We start from the raw sequence: 23,466 nt of genomic DNA on the forward strand, positions 1-23,466 counted from the left end.
TCTGATTTGCTCTAGGGCAGCCTCCTATGTTCCGGAGGGGCATATGGACATTAGGGTTATTTTATTTTCAAATTTACCGGTGTTTGATTGTTCAACTTAAAATTTGACAGAGATACAGCGGGAACCTCGGAAGTCGAACAGGAACCGTTCCGGAAGTCCGTCCGACTTCCAAAATGTTTTAAACCAAAGGGCGGCTTCCGATTGGCTGCAGGAAGCTCCCGCAGCCAATCGGAAGCCGCGGACGACGTTCGGGTTCCAAAGCAAATTCACAAACCAGAACAATCACTTCTGGGTTTGCAGCGTTCGGGAGCCAAAACGTTCGACTTGCAAGGCGTTTGGGATCTAAGTACGGCTGTATATCAGACATAAATGGTAAAAACAAGATTCAAAGGAATCTTCTGGACTTGCATCCTCCACTATGTGGGTCCTATTATTAATCCTTTCCTCCCACATCTTTTACGATAATGCTATCATTTAATAATAACCGTTTAATAATCTTATCGTTTAATAATAATTGTTTAATAATAAACCTATTACTTCTTCCATTATGTCCAGAATCAGCCTTAAACTGCAAGTGATATTCCAATCCTACTAACAATTTTAACTGTTTACATAGGTCTTTAAGTTATAATTTCCCCCCATTCCTTGTTAAAATTTTGGTCTTCCTGATTTCTGACTTTTCCGGTCATTTTAGCCATCGATCCATGAAATGAAAGCAATAAACAATTTACTGCAGTCACACAACCCATCAATCCATCAGTAGCTGAACTGGGTTCCACACAGTCACAAAAACCAAAAAAGCCACAAAAACGCAAAATAAAGAGCAAAAACAGACGTAACACTCAAATCGGAAGCGTGACACTCAAAACGGAACACGTTCGGCTTCCGAGAAGAGTTCGCAAACTGGAACACTTAACTTCCGAGTTTTCAGTGTTTGGGTTCCAAGTTGTTTGCATACCAAAGGCATTTGAGAACCAAGGTACCACTGTGCTTTAAAACACACGGAAGTTAAAATACTAACACAGATTAAAATTGCCTCAGGTTTCTAAGCCTCTTGTCTAAACAAGGCTACCCCAAACGACCAGGGTTATAAAAATCAACACATGCTCCCAGAACAAATTTGGGTGTCTGTGGAGATTTCAGAGGCCCAGTTAACGCGCTTGTGAGCGTCTGTGAGGAATGGGTCAGCTGTTATAAGAGGGGAGCACCCCATCTTAAGGTCAGGATGTGGGGATGGAGCTGCCAGATTTTCGTCATGTGAGGTCCAGCTCCGAGGGCTTTCTGGCGGTTCCCTCCCTCCGAGAAGTGAGGTTACAGGGAACCAGGCAGAGGGCCTTCTCGGTGGTGGCTCCCGCCCTGTGGAATGCCCTCCCTGGGCTGTTTTGCTGCCGTTGGACAAGGCACGAGCTAGGAGAGGTCGCCTCGAATGGCCAGACGTGCTGCCCACCTCTCCCTATTGCCCCAAACCCCGTTCCCTGTACCCACCACCTTCAATCCCTGCTGGCCCCACAGATTTCCCCCCCACCCAAGCCATTAGCAGCGATGAATCACACAAACACACACACACACACACACACACACACATTAAGAGACAGCAGCCAGGGAACACAGAGCCACGGGACCACAAACACCGCCCTGTCCTATTATTATTATTTCATAGCTGTCAACTTTCTCCTTTTCTCGCGAGGAATCCTATTCGGAATAAGGGGATTTCCCTTTAAAAAATGGGAAACGTTGACAGCTATGATCATATACAAAAGGACTACTCCCTGCACATGGAAAGCTAGCCTGTCAAGGAAAAAAGGGGCTCGCTCCATTTTTAACATGCACCCTCGTTCTCAGGGGGGCCAACTTGAATAAAAATATTGGGGGGGCAAGTAAGTGCTGCTCCGCGTAATCGATCATATGACACCATTCAAATGGCAATGCCCATCAACTTTAGGAGGGGCCTGCCCCCTCAAATATTTAATTTGGGGGGGGTGAAGACCCCTCAGGCCCTAGGAGTTGGTTCCTATGCCTGTTCTGAAGTGGCGTAATTCATCCGACCGCCTCAGGACATAGCGGGAGGGACTGAGCCGAACTACCGTATTTTTTGCTCTATAAGACTCACTTTTCCCCTCCTAAAAAGTAAGGGGAAATGTGTGTGCGTCTTATGGAGCGAATGCAGGCTGCGCAGCTATCCCAGAAGCCAGAACAGCAAGAGGGATTGCTGCTTTCGCTGTGCAGCGATCCCTCTTGCTGTTCTGGCTTCTGAGATTCAGAATATTCTTTTTTCTTGTTTTCCTCCTCCAAAAACTAGGTGAGTCTTGTGGTCTGGTGCGTCTTATAGAGCGAAAAATATGGTATTTCATTTCTGATTCACAAATCCCTTTTCGAAACCGCTTTGAAATCGCTTCTGGACACATCTTATTGCAGAAGAAACATAGAGACCAGGGCTGGGAAGCACACAGAAGGCGGAGGGAAGAGGGGGCCACAACGATTCATGGTGGGTGGAAGACGAAAGGCCTTCGGCAACCCCCACGACAGCTACCAGTCACCACCAGAACATCTCTGAGCAAGCGCAGAGTTCTACGGGAAAGCACATGCAGACAGGATACGGTGGGGGACACTCCTGGATTAGACTGAAACCAGGCCTCCAGCTCTGGCATGGATGGGGGCTTAGGGTGCCCACCCCACAGATACCTCCAGGGACTTTGGGGTTTTTGGAAACGGACAAGCTCCCTTGAGGACGACGAGGCAGAGAGAAAAAGTTGGGGAAGATGTTGAAATTCTCTCCGGCCCAATTTCTCCCCGGGGTTTTGGAGTTCCGGACAGCCATAGCTGTCAACTACGTCTTGAGAGGAATCCTATTCGGAATAAGGCAATTTCCCATTTAAAAAGGGAAAAGTTGACAGCTATGTTCTGTTTCCAAAGCGGAAACAAGTCCCTAGGCTTCGTAGCACAGGAAAAAACTCATCTCCTACAACCCCCTCAAAATGCAGGAATTTCAGCTAAATCATCCCTGACCATCCACCCTCTGTTTTAAAAAACTCCAAGGAAGGAGATTCCCCTTCCATCTCACTGCCGTATGTCTCTTGCTGTTGCAAAGTTCCTCCTGATGTTTTCATCCAGATCTCCTTCCTCGTCACTCGAAGCCACGGGTTCGAGTCCTACCGTCCCGGAGCAGGAGGAAACCAGCTTGCTCCGTCTTTCATGGGGCAGAGAATTTTGAAGATGGCTCTCTCCTGTCTCCTCTTTCCCAAGCTAAACACCCCGAGCTCCTTCAACTGTTCCTCATCAGGCACTTTTGACCATCCCCACCCAACCACCCAACTCACAACTCCCTTCCCCAGAGGTGGGTCGAGTCAGCCACAGCTGGAAGGATGCTACCAGCCTAACCCAGGGTGCAGAACGCCAAAGAACCATGTTACTCTGCGAAAATAATAATAATGATAAAGGCACACTTCGAGAGACACGGAGATAGAGAGAGAGAGACAGAGAGAGAGAGAGAGACCCACCTATCCGATAGGTCTAGGGTGCGCCTGCTCTCGAGCGAGGGCTGGCGACTCGTGGGTCTGCTCGAGCCGGAAGCAGACTCAGCGTCGCTGTGTCCGTTTGCGGCAGAGTCTACGCTACCGTAGCGTCTGCCGGAGGATTGGGGAAGGGGGAGAGGAAGAGGGTCAAAATTTCGACAAGTCAGAGAGAGATAAGACCAGCTTCCCCGTCACGTTCAAAGACCATTTCTGCTTCCGGGGGGGTGGGGGGAGAGGGAAGAGGCAAAGGGAAAGGCACACACATCCATAGACTTGGAGAGGGACCCTGGGGTCAATTAGTCCAGTGTTTCCCAACCTTTGGTCTCCAGCTGTTTTTGGACTACAATTCGTAGTCCAAAAACAGCTGGAGACCAAAGGTTGGGAAACACTGAATTCTAGTCCAACCCGCCACACGGCAGGCATCTCGGGCGGCCAATAGAATCGCAGAACGGTAGAGCTGGCAGTAGCGCGCTTGTGAGGTCGGTTCAGTGACGTTTTGAGGGATGAAGGGCGCTGAGCTTACACCTGAACCACAGTCTTCCCCCCCCAAAAAAAACCCCACACACCCCCAATAGTCTTAGCGTCGTAGGAAGCGACCCAAAGGATCTTCAGATCTAACCCCCCCACACAATCATGACAAAATCTGTCTGTTGGAAGAGCCCCCGCTGCGATTGGACCAAAGATTTATCCGGCCCAGGGTTCTGGTGGCCAATGGGATTTTGAACCTGTAGGATCTGATCCAAACTTTTCTGCTTGTGGTTCCCAGAAACTTGTATCCGTGGGTTGACTACTGGGAACCCTGCACAGCCATCAGAACTAGTAGCCTTATAAGAACCTCAGAAAAGAACCTGCAAAGGCCCATCTGGTCTCACGGTGCCAAACCAGGGGCCACAAGCAGGACCTGAGAGCGACAGCCCACCACCCCCACTTGCGATATTAGGGGGCATTTACTCCCTTCCAACAGCGGAGGGATCAGCACCGTGGCAAAAAGCCAACGATGGCCTTTTCGTGTGGCGGTAAGTTCCGCAGGTGAACTCTCTTCTGCGTAGAGAAGGATTTCCTTTTGTCCCTCCTGAATCTCTCCTGACGCTCTGGGGGTACCTTTACCTTTTTATTATGAGCTTAAGGCGTCATGGGAGGGACGTGGGTGGCGCTGTGCGGTTAAACCACAGAGCCTAAGGCTTGCCGATCAGAAGGTCGGCGGTTCGAATCCCCACGACGGGGTGAGCTCCCGTTGCTCGGTCCCTGCTCCTGCCAACCTAGCAGTTCGAAAGCACGTCAAAGTGCAAGTAGATAAATAGGTACCACTCCGGCGGGAAGGCAAACGGTGCTTCCGTGCGCTGCTCTGGTTCGCCAGAAGCGGCTTAGTTGTGCTGGTCACATGACCCAGAAGCTGTATGCTGGATCCCTCGGCCAGTAAAGCGAGATGAGCACCACAACCCCAGAGTTGGTCACGACTGGACCTAATGGTCAGGGGTCTCTTTACATTTTTAAGGTGTCATGGGCTTTGAAGTTACAGGTAGGTAGCTGTGCTGGTCTGCCGTAGTCGAAACAAAATAAAATAAAATCCTTCCAGTAGGCTTTGAAGACACTCGAACTAGGGACTCAAGGGAGAAACGTGCTAAGAGCAAGGCACACTTGGCAAACCCTCACCGGGATCTACTCCCGCCTGGAAACCAATGTCCCCACTGTGGAAGGACGTGGGGATCCAGAATTGGCCTCCACAGTCACTTACGGACTCACTGTGAAAACCTTGTTTATGGAAGTCAATCTTACTCAGCTACGAGGGATCGCCGAAGAAGAAGAAGAAGAAGAAGAAGAAGAAGAAGAAGAAGAAGAAAGAGGAGGAGGAGGAGGAAGAAGAAGAAGAGGAGGAGGAGGAGGGGGAAGAAGAAGAAGAAGAAGAAGAAGAAGAAGAAGAAGAAGAAGAAGAAGAAGAAGAAGGAGGAGGAGGAGGAGGAGGAGGAGGAGGAGGAGGAGGAGGAAGAGGGAGGAGGAAGAGGAAGAAGAAGAGGAGGAGGAGGAGGAGGAGGAGGAAAAAGAGGAAGAGGAAGAAGAAGGATCGCCATAGAAGAAGAAATAGCAGCATTCTTCGTAGGCTTGGTTCCGTTCTGGTGGCGGGGCCCATCTACCTGCATCATAAAACAGAGCCCTGGGCTTGATCAACCTTTGGTCCGATCTAGTCCAACCTTTCCCTTCCAACAAACTGGTGCCCACTTCTGGCCAAAGCTCCCCAGCTGGGATCAGGCCCACCCCACCCCACCACTGCCCCATGGAGGCTTCTCACACCTTTCCCCAGCAAGGCCCCCAGCTTCTGTCCAGTCTACCTCATGGGCCGATGGTCAGAGTAGTCCATGTCGTAGCTCTGCATGGAATCCGCGTAAGAGTCCCGGGCTGCTCTCTGCTGGTGCCTCATGGGGTATTGGTGGACCGAAGCGTTGGGCTGGGAGGTGGTGTAAAAAGGAGGCGGAATGCTGTTGCTGGTCTCGCTGCGGTAGTCGCTGTCGCGGTCATCCATGGTGCTGTCTGGGTCATCATCTGGAGAAGAAGGTAAAGGTAAAGGGACCCCTGACCATTAGGTCCAGTCGTGACCGATTCTGGGGTTGCGGCGCTCATCTCGCTTTACTGGCCGAGGGAGCCGGCGTACAGCTTCTGGGTCATGTGGCCAGCAGGACTAAGCCGCTTCTGGTGAACCAGAAGCCGTTTACCTTCCTGCCGGAGTGGTACCTATTTATCTACTTGCACTTTGATGTGCTTTCGAACTGCTAGGTTGGCAGGAGCAGGGACCGAGCAACGGGAGCTCACCCCGTCGTGGGGATTCGAACCGCCGACCTTCTGATCGGCAAGTCCTAGGCTCCGTGGTTTAACCCTCAGCACTACCTGCGTCCCTCTGGAAAGGAGGAGGACCACCCAATTTCGCAAGTTAAGAAAAGGCCCGTTCTCATAACAAGGGGTGGCCATCTTTGTGTTCAGGCCTGGACATCTAAGGTGCGTGCAAACGCACACCTTGTCATATTTGTGTTTCCTTGTTTGTTTGTTTTCTTGGGGACATTAGAGAAGGGAGGTCAGGATTCAGGAAGGGGGGGAAACGTCTCGACTGGGGGGCGGGATGGGATTTGGGGAGAACAACGGTACTGGTCGATGGCAGAAGAGAACGAGGGAGGACACTGAGAGAGGTGGACGGAGTGATGCGAAAACCCAAAGAACTGGAGGCCTTTTCCCCAAAAGCAAAAGTTGGAGGGGACCCAAAGGGCATCTATTCCAACCCCCCTGCAATGCTGGTCCGCAAATTTGTTTGCGCCACCCATGCCAGGGGATGAGCACCCTGCGTTTTAGCTACCAGGAGGATGGAGAAGTGAGAGGAAGATGGGTCACAGGGAGATAAGACATGAGAAGGAACTGGAGTTTCCTGATTATGGGGGAAGATGAAACCCACACTGCTCTGGGGAGGTAAAACTCGATCTGCAATCTGCTTAATAATAATAATAATAATAATAATAATAATAATAATAATATAATATTTATACCCTGCCCATCTGGCCGGGTTTCCCCAGCCACTCTGGGTGGCTCCCCACAGAATATTAAAAACATCAAACATTAAAAACTTCCCTAAACAGGGCTGCCTTCAGACGTCTTCTAAAAGTCAGATAGTTGTTTGTTTCCTTGACATCTGATGGGAGGGCGTTCCACAGGGTGGGCGCCACCACCGAGAAGGCCCTCTGCCTGGTTCTCTGTAGCCTCAGTTCTCGCAGGGAGGGAACCCCCAGAAGGCCCTCGGGAGGTGGACCCCGGTGTTCGGGGTGGAGACGCTCCTTCAGGTCTACTGAGCCATTTAGGGCTTTCAAGGTCAGCACCAACCCTTTGAATTGTGCTCGGAAACGTCCTGGGAGCCAATGAAGGAAATAATCAACTATCTGACTTTTAGAAGACATCTGAAGGCCGCCCTGTTTAGGGAAGTTTTGATGTTTGATGTTTTGAATATTCTGTTGGGAGCCGCCCGGAGTGGCTGTGTTTGAAGAGGCCTGCATAGCGAAATGGGTAGAAATTGGGGGTACAGAGGTCTAGAAGTGTTCATATACTTACTTTGTTGATCTCCCCAGCCAAAATAATTCCAGTTGCCTATGAAAAAAAAAAAGAAGACCAAGAAGACGTGTCCCTTTAAGAGACAGGCCAAGTCTAAATAAAGCCAGTAACTTTTCAGCCCCAAAAGGAAGAGGTAACTGGACCATTCCAGAAGAATTTAAATCCTTCCTTGAGGGCATTATACAAGCAACATATCTAGGAAACAGAAAGGCGGTCTACAACAGAAATCTGAGTGCGTTGTTTATCTCCTGTCTGGCAGGTTATCTGATAATGCCTTATCTGATTGCCTTTCCTGGTAGTCTGCCCATTCCTTTGAGATGGTGATTACCCAATTCCTGAGACAATGGGACGGTTCCCTCACCTCCCTCCCTCCTCGCAGAGAAAACATTTGGTCAGTTTGGGAGTCAAAATGGTGTCAGGTCGGTCTTCCTGTGTTGATCTATGTACGTGCTTGGTTGGTACATTTATGAACATTTATTATATATCTAAATACCTTAAAATTATTATCACAGGTATCTCTGTAAAACTGATAAAAATTGGGAGCCATCTTTTGTTCTGGGCTGCTTCCTGCTGCTTCCATGTGGTGGGTGGTGTGGGATGTGAAACACAAGAGCAGTCATAGAATCATAGATTCATAGATTCATAGATTCATAGAATCATAGAATCCTAGAGTTGGAAGAGACCACAAGGGCCATCGAGTCCAACCCCCTGCCAAGCAGGAAACACCATCAGAGCACTCCTGACATATGGTGGTCAAGCCTCTGCTTAAAGACCTCCAAAGAAGGAGACTCCACCACACTCCTGGGCAGCAAATTCCACTGTCAAACAGCTCTTACTGTCAGGAAGTTCTTCCTAATGTTTAGGTGGAATCTTCTTTCTTGTAGTTTGGATCCATTGCTCCGTGTCCGCTTCTCTGGAGCAGCAGAAAACAACCTTTCTCCCTCCTCTATGTGACATCCTTTTATAGATTTGAACATGGCTATCATATCAGCCCTTAACCTCCTCTTCTCCAGGCTAAACATGCCCAGCTCCCTTAGCCGTTCCTCATAAGGCATCATTTCCAGGCCTTTGACCATTTTGGTTGCCCTCCTCTGGACACGTTCCAGTTTGTCAGTGTCCTTCTTGAACTGTGGTGCCCAGAACTGGACACAGTACTCCAGGTGAGGTCTGACCAGAGCAGAATACAGTGGCACTATTACTTCCCTTGATCTAGATGCTATACTCCTATTGATGCAGCCCAGAATTGCATTGGCTTTTTTAGCTGCCGCGTCACACTGTTGGCTCAAGTACAACATTCCTAGAGTGAACATGTTTTGAAATGGGGAGGGATGTTTGTCCAGCCAGCAGGTAAACTTCCTGTTTCCTTTTAGGCTGGGACAGACTTCCTCTACATGTGACCAGAGGTGGGTGTGGCCTCACCTGTGCAGGTAATGACAAAAGCACAGGGCAGGGCAGCCATCTCTCTCTTCCTCCTCTTCATCTTCTTCCAAGCAACATCTACTGAGCGAAAGATGCCCTCTTGGCTCCCAGCCCAGAGAGGACAAAGGGACTGTCTTCTTATAAGATAGATTCCAAATGTACTTTACTTCATTAAGCTTAAGTCTGCCTTCTGGGATCTGATTGTGAACAGAATGTGAGTAAACTCTTTTTATACTTTTGTAAAAGACTGTGTCGTGTCTTGTATTTTAAGAGGGAATAAGGGGAAATTACCAGAATAGTTATTATAGAGGCTTAAGCGAGCCTGAGCAAACGCTGCCCTTGCAAAAAAATAAAGGGGAATGTTTTACTCTGCTGAAATTGGAGAACTTGTTAACACAAGTTGGATAAGGATATAATCAGACAATATATCCTCTCCTGCATCCCTGGACATTCCCACAGGTGGAAGTCCTGCTGCAACAGTCTTAAAAATAAAGACCAGGCCTGGTGGCTGCTGTTTTGCTCCTCTATTCCTGACTGGTGTCTTTGTTTGGTAATCCAAGTGTTACGGAAATTACAAATATTATGCCTGAATGTATCCTTTCAACTTCACAGCTCAGGGAAGTTACCTATCTTTAAAAAATAATACAAAATCAACTCCTTTGCCAGTTTCCTCCATTCCAAAGCTATTTTCCCCTTGAAAAAGGACTCCAGGAAGTTGCCAGAGGTGACAATTGCTGAGCTGATTCTTGGCCAAGGAAACCCTAATCCCATCACCAGACTTGCCAAGGGGTCCAGACATGCAATGGAAGTTCTATTGTACTTTGGGTGGTGGGACTTCAGAGGTGTTTCTAGGCTAATCTTATACCTGGGTCTTGCCCTGACATGTCTGCTTATGCTAATCTTAATAATAATAATTTATTATTTGTACCCCGCCCATCTGGCTGGGTTTCCCCAGCCACTCTGGGCGGCTTCCACAAAGACCAAAAATACACTAATATGTCATACATTAAAAACTTCCCTGAACAGGGACCAAGGACTTGTCTGGACATGTTTGCCAAGGTTAAACTAGTGTAACCCCTGTCTAAAGGTAAAGGTAAAGGGACCCCTGACCATTAGGTCCAGTCATGGCCGACTCTGGGGTTGCGGCGCTCATCTCGCTTTATTGGCCAAGGGAGCCGGCATACAGCTTCCGGGTCATGTGGCCAGCAGGACTAAGCCGCTTCTGGCGAACCAGAGCAGCGCACGGAAACGTCGTTTACCTTCCTGCCGGAGTGGTACCTATTTATCTACTTGCACTTTGACGTGCTTTCGAACTGCTAGGTGGGCAGGAGCAGGGACCGAGCAACGGGAGCTCACCCTGTCATTGTGGGGATTCGAACCGCCGACCTTCCGATCGGCAAGTCCTAGGCTCTGTGGTTTAACCCACAGTGCCATCCGCATCCCATGTCTACCCCTCCCCTTTTGTGACATGTCAGTGATGTAGCAGTGATGCTGTATGAACCATATTCTGGGATATGGTGGGAAACTTTTAAAAGTCCTCGTCACCTCATCCTCGGGGTTCAAAATTCCTCTTTGAACCTGTTGTGCAATAAACTCTGGTCTACAGCTATTTGCCCCAGTTGGTGGCTGGACTCCTTCCTTTATTCCTCAGGGCGCTGCCCGACCAGCTGGGTGACTGAGCAGCCTCGCACCTAGATTTTTCCGTAACACAAGCGAGCCCAAGGATTTTCCTAGAACAGATCTCCGAACAGCAGTTCCTAACCCAGGCACCGTATTTTTCGCTCTATAGGATGCACCGGACCATAGGAGGGGGAGAATGGGGGGGGGGAATTCTCTCCCTCTCTGCTCAGCGCCCCTTCAGCAAAGCGGGAGGAGAAACGGAGCCCCTCCCATTTCTCCTCCCGCTTCACTGAAGGGGCGCTGCGCAGAGAGGGAAAACTGTGCAGCGCCTCTTCCGCGAAGCGAAGCCTGGAGAGCAAGAGGGATCGGTGGGCACCGACCCCTCTCACTCTCCAGGCTTCAGGCGGCTATCCGCAAGCTCTTGCTGTGCTCCGAAGGCTTGCTGATAGCTGCCTGAAACCCCCAGTGCGCAGCGGGAGTTCCTTGCGCTCCGGGGGCTTCAGGCGGCTTCAGCGAAAGCAATGCAAAGCCTCCGGAGCGCAGGGGGAGCTCTCCTTCTGCGCTTCGGAGGCTTCGCGTTGCTATCGCTAAGCCAAGGAGCCTGCATTTGCTCCATAGGACGCACACACATTTCCCCTTCATTTTTGGAGGGGAAAAAGTGCGTCCTATAGAGCGAAAAATACGGTGCTTTACTCCCAAACTCGAGACTATCCTGAGACTTAAAAGTGGGGTGGGAGAGAGACAAAGCAGGGAGGGGGGACAAATGGGGATAAGGGAGACACAGAGGGGAGGGTCGAGAAGCAAGGGGGGGACTTCTGCCAGTCAGGTGACCCCCTTTTCAGTGGCCAAGCCCTCCAAGGTACCTTCCAAACCAGAGATGGAAGGTGATGGAGAGACCTTCATAGATATAGCCTGAGTCAGGGGGTACAGAACGTGTCTTGCTGGACTCCAACTCCCAGAAGCCATTGGAGCCACCAGCGAGGATGCTGGGACCTGGAGTCCAGCAGGTCACAGAGGGACAGGAGCTGGTTAGGGCATGGGGGAAGCGAGATCGAATTCCCTAAGATTCACAAGCGAGGCAAACACTTACAGCACTGAGATCCAGGTACAGGCAGCGGCTTCTCCTGTGTCCCCCGAGAACGAGAATGGGAACCCCAAAATTTAGAGAGGGGGGAGCAGACCGAGAAAAGAGGGAGGGGGACGAGTCAGTGTCTATCTGAGAACAACTTAAAATACCTTTTAAAAAATACTTTACAGTTAGATTGGTACCTTGGTTCTCAAACGCCTTGGTCCTCAGACAACTTGGAACCCAAACGGTGCAAACCCGGAAGGAACTGTTCCGGTTTGCAAACTTTTTTTCGGAAGCCAAACGTGCTCCGTTTTGAGCCTTACGCTTCCGTCCTGAGTGCCACACTTCCATTTTAGCGTTGCGCTGAGGTCTGTCTGTTTTTGCTATTTATTTTGCGCTTTCATTTTTGCGGCCTTTTGGCTTTTGTTTTTGTGATGGTGTGGAACCCAGTCCAGCTACTGATGGATCGATTGCGCGACTGCAGTACATTGTCTATTGCTTTCGTTTTATGGATCAATGGTCTTGTTAGATAGTAAAATTCATGTTGAATTGCTGTTTTAGGGGTTGTTTTTGAAAGTCTGGAAAGGATTAATCCATTTTGCATTCCTTTCTATGGCAAAGCGTGCCTTGGTTTTGGAATGCTTTGGTTTTGGAACGGATTTCCGGAACGGATTAAGTTTGAGAACCAAGGTACCACTGTATTAAAAAAACCACGATCACAAAACATCTAATAAAAATAACAGCAATATGTCATTAAAATGCAACAAAAGTTCATGCAGTTGCTCATATTTAGATTTCCAATCAGCCTGCATTAGAAATCCAGGTTTTTGTGTCTCTTAATATTAACTGGGGACTCAACTACATTAGGGATGCGGGTGGTGCTGTGGGTTAAACCACAGAGCCTAGGACTTGCCGATCAGAAGGTCGGCGGTTCAAATCCCCGCAATGACGGGGTGAGCTCCCGTTGCTCAGTCCCTGCTCCTGCCAACCTAGCAGTTCAAAACAACGTCAAAGTGCAAGTAGATAAATAGGCACCACTCCGGCAGGAAGGTAAACAGCGTTTCCGTGCACTGCTCTGGTTCTCCAGAAGCGGCTTAGTTGTGCTGGACACATGACCCAGGAGCTGGACGCCAGCTCCCTCGGCCAGTAAAGCGAGATGAGCGCCGCAACCCCAGAGTCGTCTGCGACTGGACCTAATGGTTAGGGATCCCTTTACCTTTACTAGATCTAGCCTCGGTCTAGTCTGAGCAGGAAATAGTTGGAGACTAACCCTCTGAATCTATTGGTTGGCTCCAACGTTACCCCTATTCAGGCTAACAAGGTGTGCCCATTAAAACCAATGGGCATGGCTAACTTAAAGGTAAAGGGACCCCTGACCATTAGGTCCAGTCGTGGCCGACTCTGGGGTTGCAGCGCTCATTTTGCTTTATTGGCCGAGGGAGCCGGCGTACAGCTTCCGGGTCATGTGGCCAGCAGGACTAAGCCGCTTCTGGCGAACCAGAGCAGTGCACGGAAACGCCATTTACCTTCCCACCACAGCTGTACCTATTTATCTGCTTGCACTTTGACGTGCTTTCAAACTGCTAGGTTGGCAGGAGCAGGGACCGAGCAACAGGAGCTCACCCCGTCATTGCGGTGTTTCGAACCGCCGACCTTCTGGTCGGCAAGTCCTAGGCTCTGTGGTTTAACCTACAGCGCCACCTGTGTCCCATATGGCTAACTTAAGATCTCTTAATTTCAATAGGTCTAGTCTGCGTAGGGAAAAACACACACACACACACACACACAAACAACCATGCTGGTAAGAAGCTTCCCCAGCCTCTCTGGGCTTCTTCCAAAAAAAATATTAAAATACTGTAATAGATCAAACATTAAAGGCTTCCCTAAACAGGGCTGCCTTCAGATGTCTTCTAAAAGTCAGGTAGTTGTTTTTCTCTTTGACATCTGGTGGGATGGTGTTCCACAGGGCGGGTGCCACCACCGAGAAGGCCCTCTGCCTGGTTCCCTGTAGCTTTGCTTCTCGCAGTGAGGGAACTGCCAGAAGGCCCTCGGTGCTGGACCTCAGTGTCCAGGTAGAATGATGGGGGTGGAGATGCTCCTTCAGGTATACAGGACCGAGGCCGTTTAGGGCTTTAAAGGTCAGCACCAAGGTTACACACACACACACACACGCCCTATTAGAAACTTACATCATCCTGATCTCGCATCGCATTGAGCCTCTCAAGTTCTTTGACCCAGTAGCGTGCTTCCTCCTCAGGTATATCTGCAGAGGAAAGAGGGGTGGAATGGGAGGCGGTTCAGTTGACGGAATTAAAAAGAAGAAGAAAAAAACCACGCAATTGGTACAAGCCTTTTCTGAACTGGACTGAGGCATCTGATCAAGGCCTGTATTTTAAAATGAGCTTAAAGATATATTTGCAAATGTGTGTATATTTCATGCCAGGCAGAAACCAGCTGGCTAAGTACTTTGGCAGTTGTTTATCTTCTTGCTCTCCTGAACAAGCCCCCCCCCCCCCCCCCCGATTTATAGCAGTAGCAGGAGACAAGTTTCTCAAAGTTGTAAAAGGGAATTACAGGCTGGGAGCAAGTGTTACACTGACCCTACATATTCACAATCAAGCTGCAAAAACACTAATTAAGAGTTGGTAAATAGTAAGATTTATTGTTTAACAGAAAATAATACCATGTGCCTCCCATCAGACTCTAGCCATATTTTCCTAAGGTTTAAGGTATACTGAGAGAGTTAAAGGGCAATAAATTTTGGGAAGAGCTAATGGGATAAGCAGCTGGCTGGGAAAGGGGGGGTGTAAACTGAAGAGGTTTCTTTTGAAGCTGTTTTTTACTGAGTTCCTTTTTACTTTGCAAAGGCCTTTTCTTCTAAAAAGCTATCTATGTTATGTATGAGATTTGTTGGCTTAATGTAATTAGGCAAAGGATTTAGAAAGTAAGAAATGTTAGATTCTTATGTTAGATTCTTGTTTCACTGATGGTGTGTGAGAATGTGAACCCAAGATCTCTGTTTAGATAGAATTTAATACCACGAGCCATTTGTTTTAGCCATTTGTTTTGGAATGCAGGGGCAACAGGGGCAAAAGGTGATCTGGTAATTAAGGTGCCTTGTCGAGGCAAATGTAAGATATATGGCTCTTTGTCTCCCATAAAAGGTAATAGGAAATGGGTGTATCTTTTATGATTGGTTCTAGCAAACAGCCAATAGGAATTTCAACCAGGCTGATTGGACAGAGGCAGCCAAAGGAGGAGCAAGGGGGCTGGGCTGAGGAAATATAAGTGCTGGCCATCAGGGCTGGAGGGGGCAGAGCTTTGGTAACCATATACCACTGTGCCTATCATTTATTTGTCTGACAAATAAATTATTATTTTAATTTCTCTATTGCTTGGTTGAATATTTCATTCCAGCTAAGCGTTAACCACAAGCAGGGTGCTACAGGACCATATATAGAACATAAGAAGAGGGGTGCTGGATCAGGCAAACAGCCCCATCGATCCTAGTATCCTCTTAGAATTAGAGTTGAATGGGACCATTAGGTTCATCCAGCCCAACCCACTGCTATTGCAGGAAACTTTTGCCCAAGGTGGGACTTGAACTCGCTACCTTGAGGTTTAGATCCGCATGCTCAACCGACTGAGCTATCCCACAGTGGCCAACCCAAACCTTGCACGACCTCTAGGCCGTGCAAACCCCTAATACAGTGGTCCCTTGGTTCTCAAACACCTTGGTACTCAAACAACTTGGAACCCAAACACTACAAACCCGGAAGTAAGTGTTCCGGTTTGCGAACTTTTTTCAGAAGCCAAACATGCTCCGTTTTGAGTGTTACGCTTCCGTTTTAAGTATTACACCAAAGTCTGTCTGTTTTTGCTATTTATTTTGCATTTTTGCTTTTGTGGCTCTTTTTGTTTTGTTTTTTTGACTGTGTGGAACTAAGTTCAGCTACTGATTGATTATGTGACTGCAGTACACTGTTTATTGCTTTCGTTTTAGGGATCAATGGTCTCGCTAGATAGTAAAATCCATGTTAAATTGCTGTTCTAAGGTTTGTTTTTAAAAGTCTGGAATGGATTAATCCGTTTTGCATGACTTTCTATGGGAAAGCGTGCCTCGGTTTTGGAACGCTTTGGTTTTGGAACGGACTAAGTTTGAGAACCAAGGTACCACTGTAATTGGGGTACACACACACACACACACACACACACACACACACACACACCACTTTACAACCCAATCCATCCCTCCTTCCCTACCGAGTGGGAGTTCAAAGCGAGTGTCCAAAAGGATGCGGTGGAAAGTTGGGTCCTTGGTCCCAGAGATCTCATTGTCCGTCATGATGACATGGGAGTCGAGAGTCAGCCATTCCCCCGGACCCTCCTGGGATGGAAGAAAGAGGTTTGGATTTAGCCCAGCCATTGCAAAATGTGGGATGTGATCCATAAGTAGCAGTCAAGTACAACATTCCTTGTTTTCCTAGAGTGGCCATGCTGGGGAATGTTTGGTCCAGCCAGTCAAAAACTTCCTGTTTCCTCCTGGCTGGGACATCCTTCCTTTGCATGGGACTAGAGGTGGGCATGGCCTTACCTGTCCAGGTAACAAAAGGACAAGTCACACAGCACACCTCCCTCTCTCTTTGACTTCCTCTGTCGTTGGAGCAGCTTTTTAGCTAGAATTGCTCTGCTTTTGGCTTTTAGCTAACAGAGGACACTGGATAGATCCACATGTATATACTTTGTAACCAATTCTGCCTTCAGGGATCCAACTGTGAACTGATGATGTGAGTAAACTTCTTTTATAATACTTTACACAAGATTGTGGCGTGTTTATTCTTTTAAGAGGGATATAAGGGAACTTAAAGGTAAAGGGTAAAGGGACCCCTGACCATTAGGTCCAGTCACGGACAACTCTGGGGTTGCGGCGCTCATCTCGCTTTATTGGCCGAGGGAGCAGGCGTACAGCTTCCGGGTCATGTGGCCAGCAGGACTAAGCCACTTCTGGCGAACCAGAGCAGCGCACGGAAACGCCGTTTACCTTCCCGCCCGAGCAGTACCTATTTATCTACTTGCACTTTGACGTGCTTTCAAACTGCTAGGTTGGCAGGAGCAGGGATCGAGCAACAGGAGCTCACCCCATCATTGCGGGGATTTGAACCGCCGACCTTCTGATCGGCAAGTCCTGGGCTCAGTGGTTTAACCCACAGCGCCACCCACGTCCCATAAGGGAACTTACCAGGAACCTAATAGCGAGAGGCTCACACGAGCCTGCAACCAGTTATCCGCTGTGTGTTTAAAAGGGGAATGTAAACTTTGCTAAGTAAAGGAACTTGCTAGCGCAAGCTAGGAAGGATATTAATAAACAGTATATCCTCTCCTGACTCCCTGGACATTCCCACACTTTCCACGCACCTCGTTGGATTGCCGGATCGTGCTTAGCGGAATCCACACAGTCCCCACCATCGTGTCCCAGATTAGACCCTTGTTCCACACTTCCACTGTCAGCCCGAGGTCAAGGCGATTGATTTCGCTGCAAGAGAAACGTAGTTTTAATCGCACGGCGCCCGTTCTCAGGAACGGACAATGCCTTAAGAATATGTGGAGAAGCCCCTGGTTTCCCAACCTCCTCTCCAGGCCCGGATTTAGGTTTGGTGAGGCCCTCAGCTCCTGAAGGTAATGGGGCCCTTTCTATGTCCAGCTGTCCTTTGTCAAGAACAAATTGCCGCTGGTTTTTTGTGTTGAATGCTATATGGTAATTGATGGACCTAATAGGTATCTCAAGCCATTTGCCCGTGTGGCCCTGCAACCAGTCCATGCAGAATGTAGGCACCCTATATAAAGAAAGGAGCAAACCAGGGATATTTTAGGGAGCAGGCAGGGGGCATGACTTATATCCTAGGAGCCTACACCACACAAAACACAGTTGCTGGATGTAGGTTTTATTTCATTTGTTTTTTTATCTTATATTTTGGAAATGTACATCCAGGGTTTTTTCCCCTTTAAATTTTTTTGGGGGCCCCAAGAGAGTGGGGCCCTAAGCTATAGCTTGTTTAGCTTATACATAAAATCGGCACTGCTGCTCTCTTCTGAGTGCTTGAAATGAACTGGTACAGTTTTAGCAAAGTTCACCAAATTTGTTGAAAAACCTCTAAAGGGTTCACAACAGAATATTAAAATCACAATAAAACATCAATTAAAAACTTCCCTAAACAGACCTACCTTCAGATGTCTTCTAAAAGTCATATTTTATGGGAAAGTTTTCAATTACCAGAGTCGGTCACAACTGAACCTAAGAGCATTAGGTCCAGTCGTGACTGACTCTGGGGTTGTGGCGCTCATCTCGCTTTATTGGCCGAGGGAGCCGGCGTACAGCTTCCGGGTCATGTGGCCAGCAGGACTAAGCCGCTTCTGGCAAACCAGAGCAGCGCACGGAAACGCTGTTTACCTTCCCGCTGGAGCGGTACCTATTTATCTGCTTGCACTTTGACGTGCTTTCGCACTGCTAGGTTGGCAGGAGCAGGGACCGAGCAACAATGGGGGCTCACCCCGTCACTGCAGGGATTCGAACCGCCGACCTTCCGATCGGCAAGTCCTAGGCTCTGTGGTTTAACCCACAGCGCCACTCGCATCCCTTCCCTTTACCTTTTCCTTTCAATTAAAGAAATAAAGTGATGCAAATAAAAAGGTACTAAAATGTGTAGAGAAACATATACACACACATACAAAAAACACCTTAACCCATAGCATTGATATTACTATCCTAATACATATGTAAATATGATTAGCCTATGGCATTTTGTATAAACCCATTCCAAATATTGTATTTATCCAAGCAAAATCAATAGGCAGACTGAGGGCTCCTTGTCCACGTTTCCCCTTCTCCTTTCTCAAGGAGACACACTATTGAGCTCCACACCAGAACCAACAGCAAGAAACAGCCAGAAACCCAGATTGCTGTTTGTTCCGAATGAGCGCTAGAGAGCAGCTCCACTTACAACATGAAGTCTTGCTCCCAGCATGGAAGGTTTCCTCGCACTGCTATCGTCGTGCTCTTCACATTCTGGACTTTGAGGGTCACGTACGTGTTGAATTTTTCTGTACGGGGGTGGGGTGGGGGCATAGAATAGGATAGTTGGATAGAGAGAAGAGAAGCGGTGTCTGTCAGAGAAAAGCCCTTTGTCTGAATGAAAAACAGCCCCAACAGTGGGAAAGTGGGGAGGGCCTGAGGGATCACAGCGCCGGATATGCTTAAGATGGCCCTGATCTGGCCCTGATCTGACAAGGTAGAGCTTATTGCTCAAAGAAAGCACATGGGAAGACAGAAATCCCCTCTGATATTGTGTCTTTGCTTGGACGAGCCAATGGTTGGTTGCTGCTAAGCCGCAGCAACAAGGCTCTCAACGTGGGGCAATGGTTAAAGGTAAAGAGACCCCTAACCATTAGGTCCAGTCTTGGCCGACTCTGGGGTTGTGGCGCTCATCTCGCTCTACTGGCCGAGGGAGCCGGCGTACAGCTTCCAGGTCATGTGGCCAGCAGGACTAAGCCGCTTCTGCCAAACCAGAGCAGCGCACGGAAACGCCGTTTACCTTCCCGCCGGAGCGGTACCTATTGATCTACTTGCACTTTGACGTGCTTTCAAACTGCTAGGTTGGCAGGAGCAGGGACCGAGCAACGGGAGCTCACCCCGTCACAGGGATTTAAACCGCCAACCTTCTGATCGGCAAGTCCTAGGCTCAGTGGTTTAGACCACAGCGCCACCCGCGTCCCTGCGGGCAATGGTTAGTCATTCTCAACAGTCGCATGACTCCCCGCGTACAACAAGGAGAAGAGGAAGGACTCACCTTGGGGGCCGTCAAATTTGGCTTTCTTGACTGGAAGGGAAAAGGAGAAAGCAGAAGGTTTAGTTGTACCATTCAATATGTGCTCTCTTTTTCTTTCACTTGATTTTAAAATTGATTTATCATAAAGATATGTACAAACTATCACATGACCGTGTAAACAGAACCATACACAAAGCATATTCAGTATACAGTAGGACCTTGGTTCTCAAGCGCCTTGCTTCCCAAACGCCGAAAACCCAGAAGTGAGTGTTCTGGTTTTTGAACGATTTTTGGAAGCCGAACGTCGGACTCTTCTGATTGGCTGAAGGAGCTTTGGTCTAAGGTAGCACATTCTAAGGTAGAATCTTTTTTTTTTTTGATAGAGAGAAGTGTCTCACCCAGAGCTCTCCATGGTGCTGAAACGCTCCTCCTGCCTTGCTACCTTGGGAGCTGTCCATTGTGCTACCTTAGACCAAGCGCTTTGGTTTCCAAACGTTTTGGAAGTCGAACAGACTTCTGGAATGGATTCCGTTCGACTTCTGAGGTATGACTGTATAAGCAAGGGCACTCGCAGCACCCAGCACAAGCTGAAACCTCTCTGTGTCCCATCCCTGGGAATTTCACTAACATTTTCTCTGATGTGTTTTGAAGGCGAAACCTTCTCCCATTCATTGAAGATTAAAAGAAGAAGAAAGTGGAACAATTGATTGGCCCAGCACTCTTCCCATCGCTGTCTTAAAGGAACCCGGCAGATCTTCCTTCCTCTGTTTATTTGCCCTAATTCTCGGCTGGCTAAGGGACTGGGTTAAATCCATTTCCCTCGCTCCCAGAAATCTGGTGACCTACTTCTGAGCTGTCAGAGTGACATTGCATTTTGCATTGCCACGGAGCCTCTGGGCAATGAGGGGAACATGTAGGAAGATGGATTCTCTCTCGCACTTGAACTCCTCTGCTCCTGAATGGCTCAGAACTGGTTTGAACCAGCTTCTTTCCTCTCGCATCTTCTGGAATGCTGTCAACTCTGTCTCGCTTTTGAATGAATTAACCACTACAGTCTTGGACCGACGAAATAAAACGCACAATATGATGCAACTAGTTGATTTTTTTTGGACACATATATAAAAAGACTCCCTTTTTTAAAAAAGAAGAAGCAGCAGCAGCTGGTGGTGATCTTTACACTGAAGTAAGAATTATTATTTTTTGCAACCCAGCTAATGTAATGAGGCACTTGTAGAGTGGAAGACCAGGGTTCAAATTCCAGCTGGGTGTTGTTGTTTTGATAGAGACAAGTGTCTCATTCAGAGCTCTCCATGGTTCTGAAACGCTTTGCTGCCTTGGGAGCTGTCCATTGTGCTACCTTAGACCAAGCGACTCACTCAGCAGCCAGAGGTTTTAATTTATTTATTTTTACTAGCCAGGCATTTGTATAAAGGGGGGGGGACTATTATTAGCTGTGGTTTTCCTGACATTATTCACTGCCGAATTGTTCCTGTTAGGAGCTTGTGGTTTCAACGATGTGCTGTTGCGTATGATTGTTCAACCTGGCAGCCATTAGCCACTCTGAGCTCCGGATGGGAGGAAGGGTGAAATATTGGAATCATGAATGAATGAATAAACTAGAGCCCACAGTACCAAGGTCCATGGAACCACGGCCAGCAGCCTCATAGGTGCCTTTCACTGGTGCCTACGCAATTTATCCAGAATGCGGAAGCTAGACTGGTGATTGGGAGTGGCCACCAAGACCATATAACACCGGTCCTACATTGGCTCCCAGTATGTTTCCAAGCACAATTCAAAGGGTTGGTGCTGACCTTGAAAGCCCTAAACAGCCTCAGCCCGGTATCCCTGAAGGAGCATCTCCACCCCCATCGTTCAGCCTGAGGTCCAGCTCCAAGGGCCTTCTGGCAGTTCCCTCCCTGCAAGAGGGACTGTGATGGCTTGGGATTCGGACTCGGAGGCTGAACCTTAGGAATCCCAGCCTGCACAGGAGTCCCCACCTCCAGAACCAGCTGAGCCAGGGCTGGGGCTTGAGCCTGAAGGGTCCTCACCTGTCCTGGGTCCTCAGGTGCAGGCATCAGCTGAGTCTGCTCTGGCTCCGGAGCTGATGGAGGACCCATTGCCTGCAGGTGCTCCACTCTCAGCCCCATCAGAGGAAGCTGAGGTTGCCTCTGGGTAACCCTCCAGCCTCTCCTGAGCTGCAGAGGCTCAGGGCAGAGAGGCGGAGGGAACTAAGTTCCCGCAGGAGGAACTAAGTTCCAGGCCAGGAGAGGCGGGTCTCCTGGGGGCCAGGACCGCCCCTGGCCTCAGAGAAAATAAAGGCCAGTCAGCCCAGTCCCAGGTTGCAGGAGTAACGTCGTTGAAGAGCTGTTTCGGCCAGCACCCAGTCCTGTTCCTCCAGAGTTCCTGTCCTTGTCCAGCTCCTCGCTTTGGACCCCATTTCGCCCGTGGAGGACTGTCTGCCGACCCTCGACTCAGGTCCTGGACCTCGCCCCACGGTAACCTCCCCCCGGTACCAGCACACTGAGGTTGCCTCTGGGTCCGGGAACCCTCCAGCCTCTCCTGAGCTGCAGAGGCTCAGGGCAGAGAGGTGGAGGGAACGAAGTTCCCACAGGAGGAGGGCTCGCCTCCAGGCCAGGAGAGGCGAGTCACCTATGGACCAGGGCCGCCCTATGCCTCGGGGCAGATAAAAGCCGGCCAGCCCCAGTCCCAAGTTGCGGGAGCAACGTTGTTGGTAGCCAGTTCCTGCCTGCACCCTGTTCTGCCGGATCTCCTGACCTTGCCCAACTCCCTGCCTTGGACCCAGCTACAGCTTTGACGGACAGCCTCCATACCGCACCCTCAATCTCGGACTGGACTTGGACCTCACCTCACGGTTATCCCACAGGACCAGCACAGGGACTCCTGCCTCTGAGCTCTGCGCTTGTGGCTCAGCAATGAGACTACTACAGGTGGGGGGCTGGCTGTAGGCAGACTGAGCTTAGTGGGGCAGCTCCTTAGCCACCCGAACAGACCAGTTTGCAAAGCTTCCCACTCCCAGCCTTAAGACTCCATCGGCCTTGAGCTGACACAACTGTGATGATGGGCAGGTGTAGGACAGCACCCCCGAGATAGAAACAGGAGGCCCCCAAGAGGTCTTGGGTGTGTTACACCGCTGCCACGATGCACCCAGTATGATAGCAGGGACCACTAAAATGGACCTTGCCTTGGTGCCTTTGTGCAAGTGGCTCAGCTGGAGCTCTCCGTGGTGCTGATTCGCCTCAACCTGCCTTCCTCTATGAGCCTCCAGATTGGACTAGGACGCTGGTACGTACAGAATAGTTTTGATTTCAGAAGGCCAGAAAACATTCTTGTTGCTTTTCCAGGCTCGTCTCCTTCCAAAGAAGAGGAAGGAGGCTGCAGCAAAAAAACAAAAAACAAAAAAACAAGACACCGGGTGCTGAATGAAATATGGAGCCACCCACAGAACAGGTGTCCTGTCTCTGCCGCCGTCTCTGTTGACTCGACGAGATATCATTCTGCCCGCATCAAGAAATATCACTAACTCCTGGCACAGCTCCCAACCACTGCGATTTAAGGGAGGGTGCCAATGTTTGCCCCATAGGGGTGTCGCAAGGTCCTTTTCCACGTCTGAACTTAATGGTCTTACAGCACGCACACTCCCTTTTAGATGTTGTTGTTGTTTAGTCGTTTAGTCGTGTCCGCCTTTTCGTGACCCCCCTGGACCAGAGCACGCCAGGCCCTCCTGTCTTCCACTGCCTCCTGCAGTTTGGTCAAACTCATGCTGGTAGCTTCGAGAACACTGTCCCACCATCTCGTCCTCCGTCATCCCCTTCTCCTTGTGCCCTCCATCTTTCCCAGCATCAGGGTCTTTTCCAGGGAGTCTTCTCTTCTCCTGAGGTGGCCAAGGTACTGGAGCCTCAGCTTCAGGATCTGTCCTTCC

General features: G+C 49.2%; 1 protein-coding gene across 1 annotated transcript in view; it reads right to left on the bottom strand.

The window, feature by feature from the left end:
- The window catches only part of LOC309332829 (protein unc-13 homolog A), a 121,362-nt gene that overhangs the window by 85,222 nt on the left and 12,674 nt on the right, over positions 1 to 23,466 (bottom strand). Inside the window, exons 2-10 of the mRNA XM_081846047.1 lie at positions 19,548 to 19,577; positions 18,702 to 18,801; positions 17,119 to 17,236; positions 15,967 to 16,090; positions 13,893 to 13,966; positions 11,725 to 11,758; positions 7,596 to 7,631; positions 5,840 to 6,050; positions 3,498 to 3,623 (exon numbers count right to left, since the gene is read on the bottom strand). Coding sequence (XP_081702173.1) covers positions 3,498 to 3,623; positions 5,840 to 6,050; positions 7,596 to 7,631; positions 11,725 to 11,758; positions 13,893 to 13,966; positions 15,967 to 16,090; positions 17,119 to 17,236; positions 18,702 to 18,801; positions 19,548 to 19,577 — 853 coding nt within the window. The remainder of the gene's footprint in view (positions 1 to 3,497; positions 3,624 to 5,839; positions 6,051 to 7,595; positions 7,632 to 11,724; positions 11,759 to 13,892; positions 13,967 to 15,966; positions 16,091 to 17,118; positions 17,237 to 18,701; positions 18,802 to 19,547; positions 19,578 to 23,466) is intronic.

This window comes from Podarcis erhardii (assembly GCF_964252035.2).
Source record: "Podarcis erhardii genome assembly, chromosome: 18".
NCBI classification, from domain to species: Eukaryota; Metazoa; Chordata; class Lepidosauria; order Squamata; family Lacertidae; genus Podarcis; species Podarcis erhardii.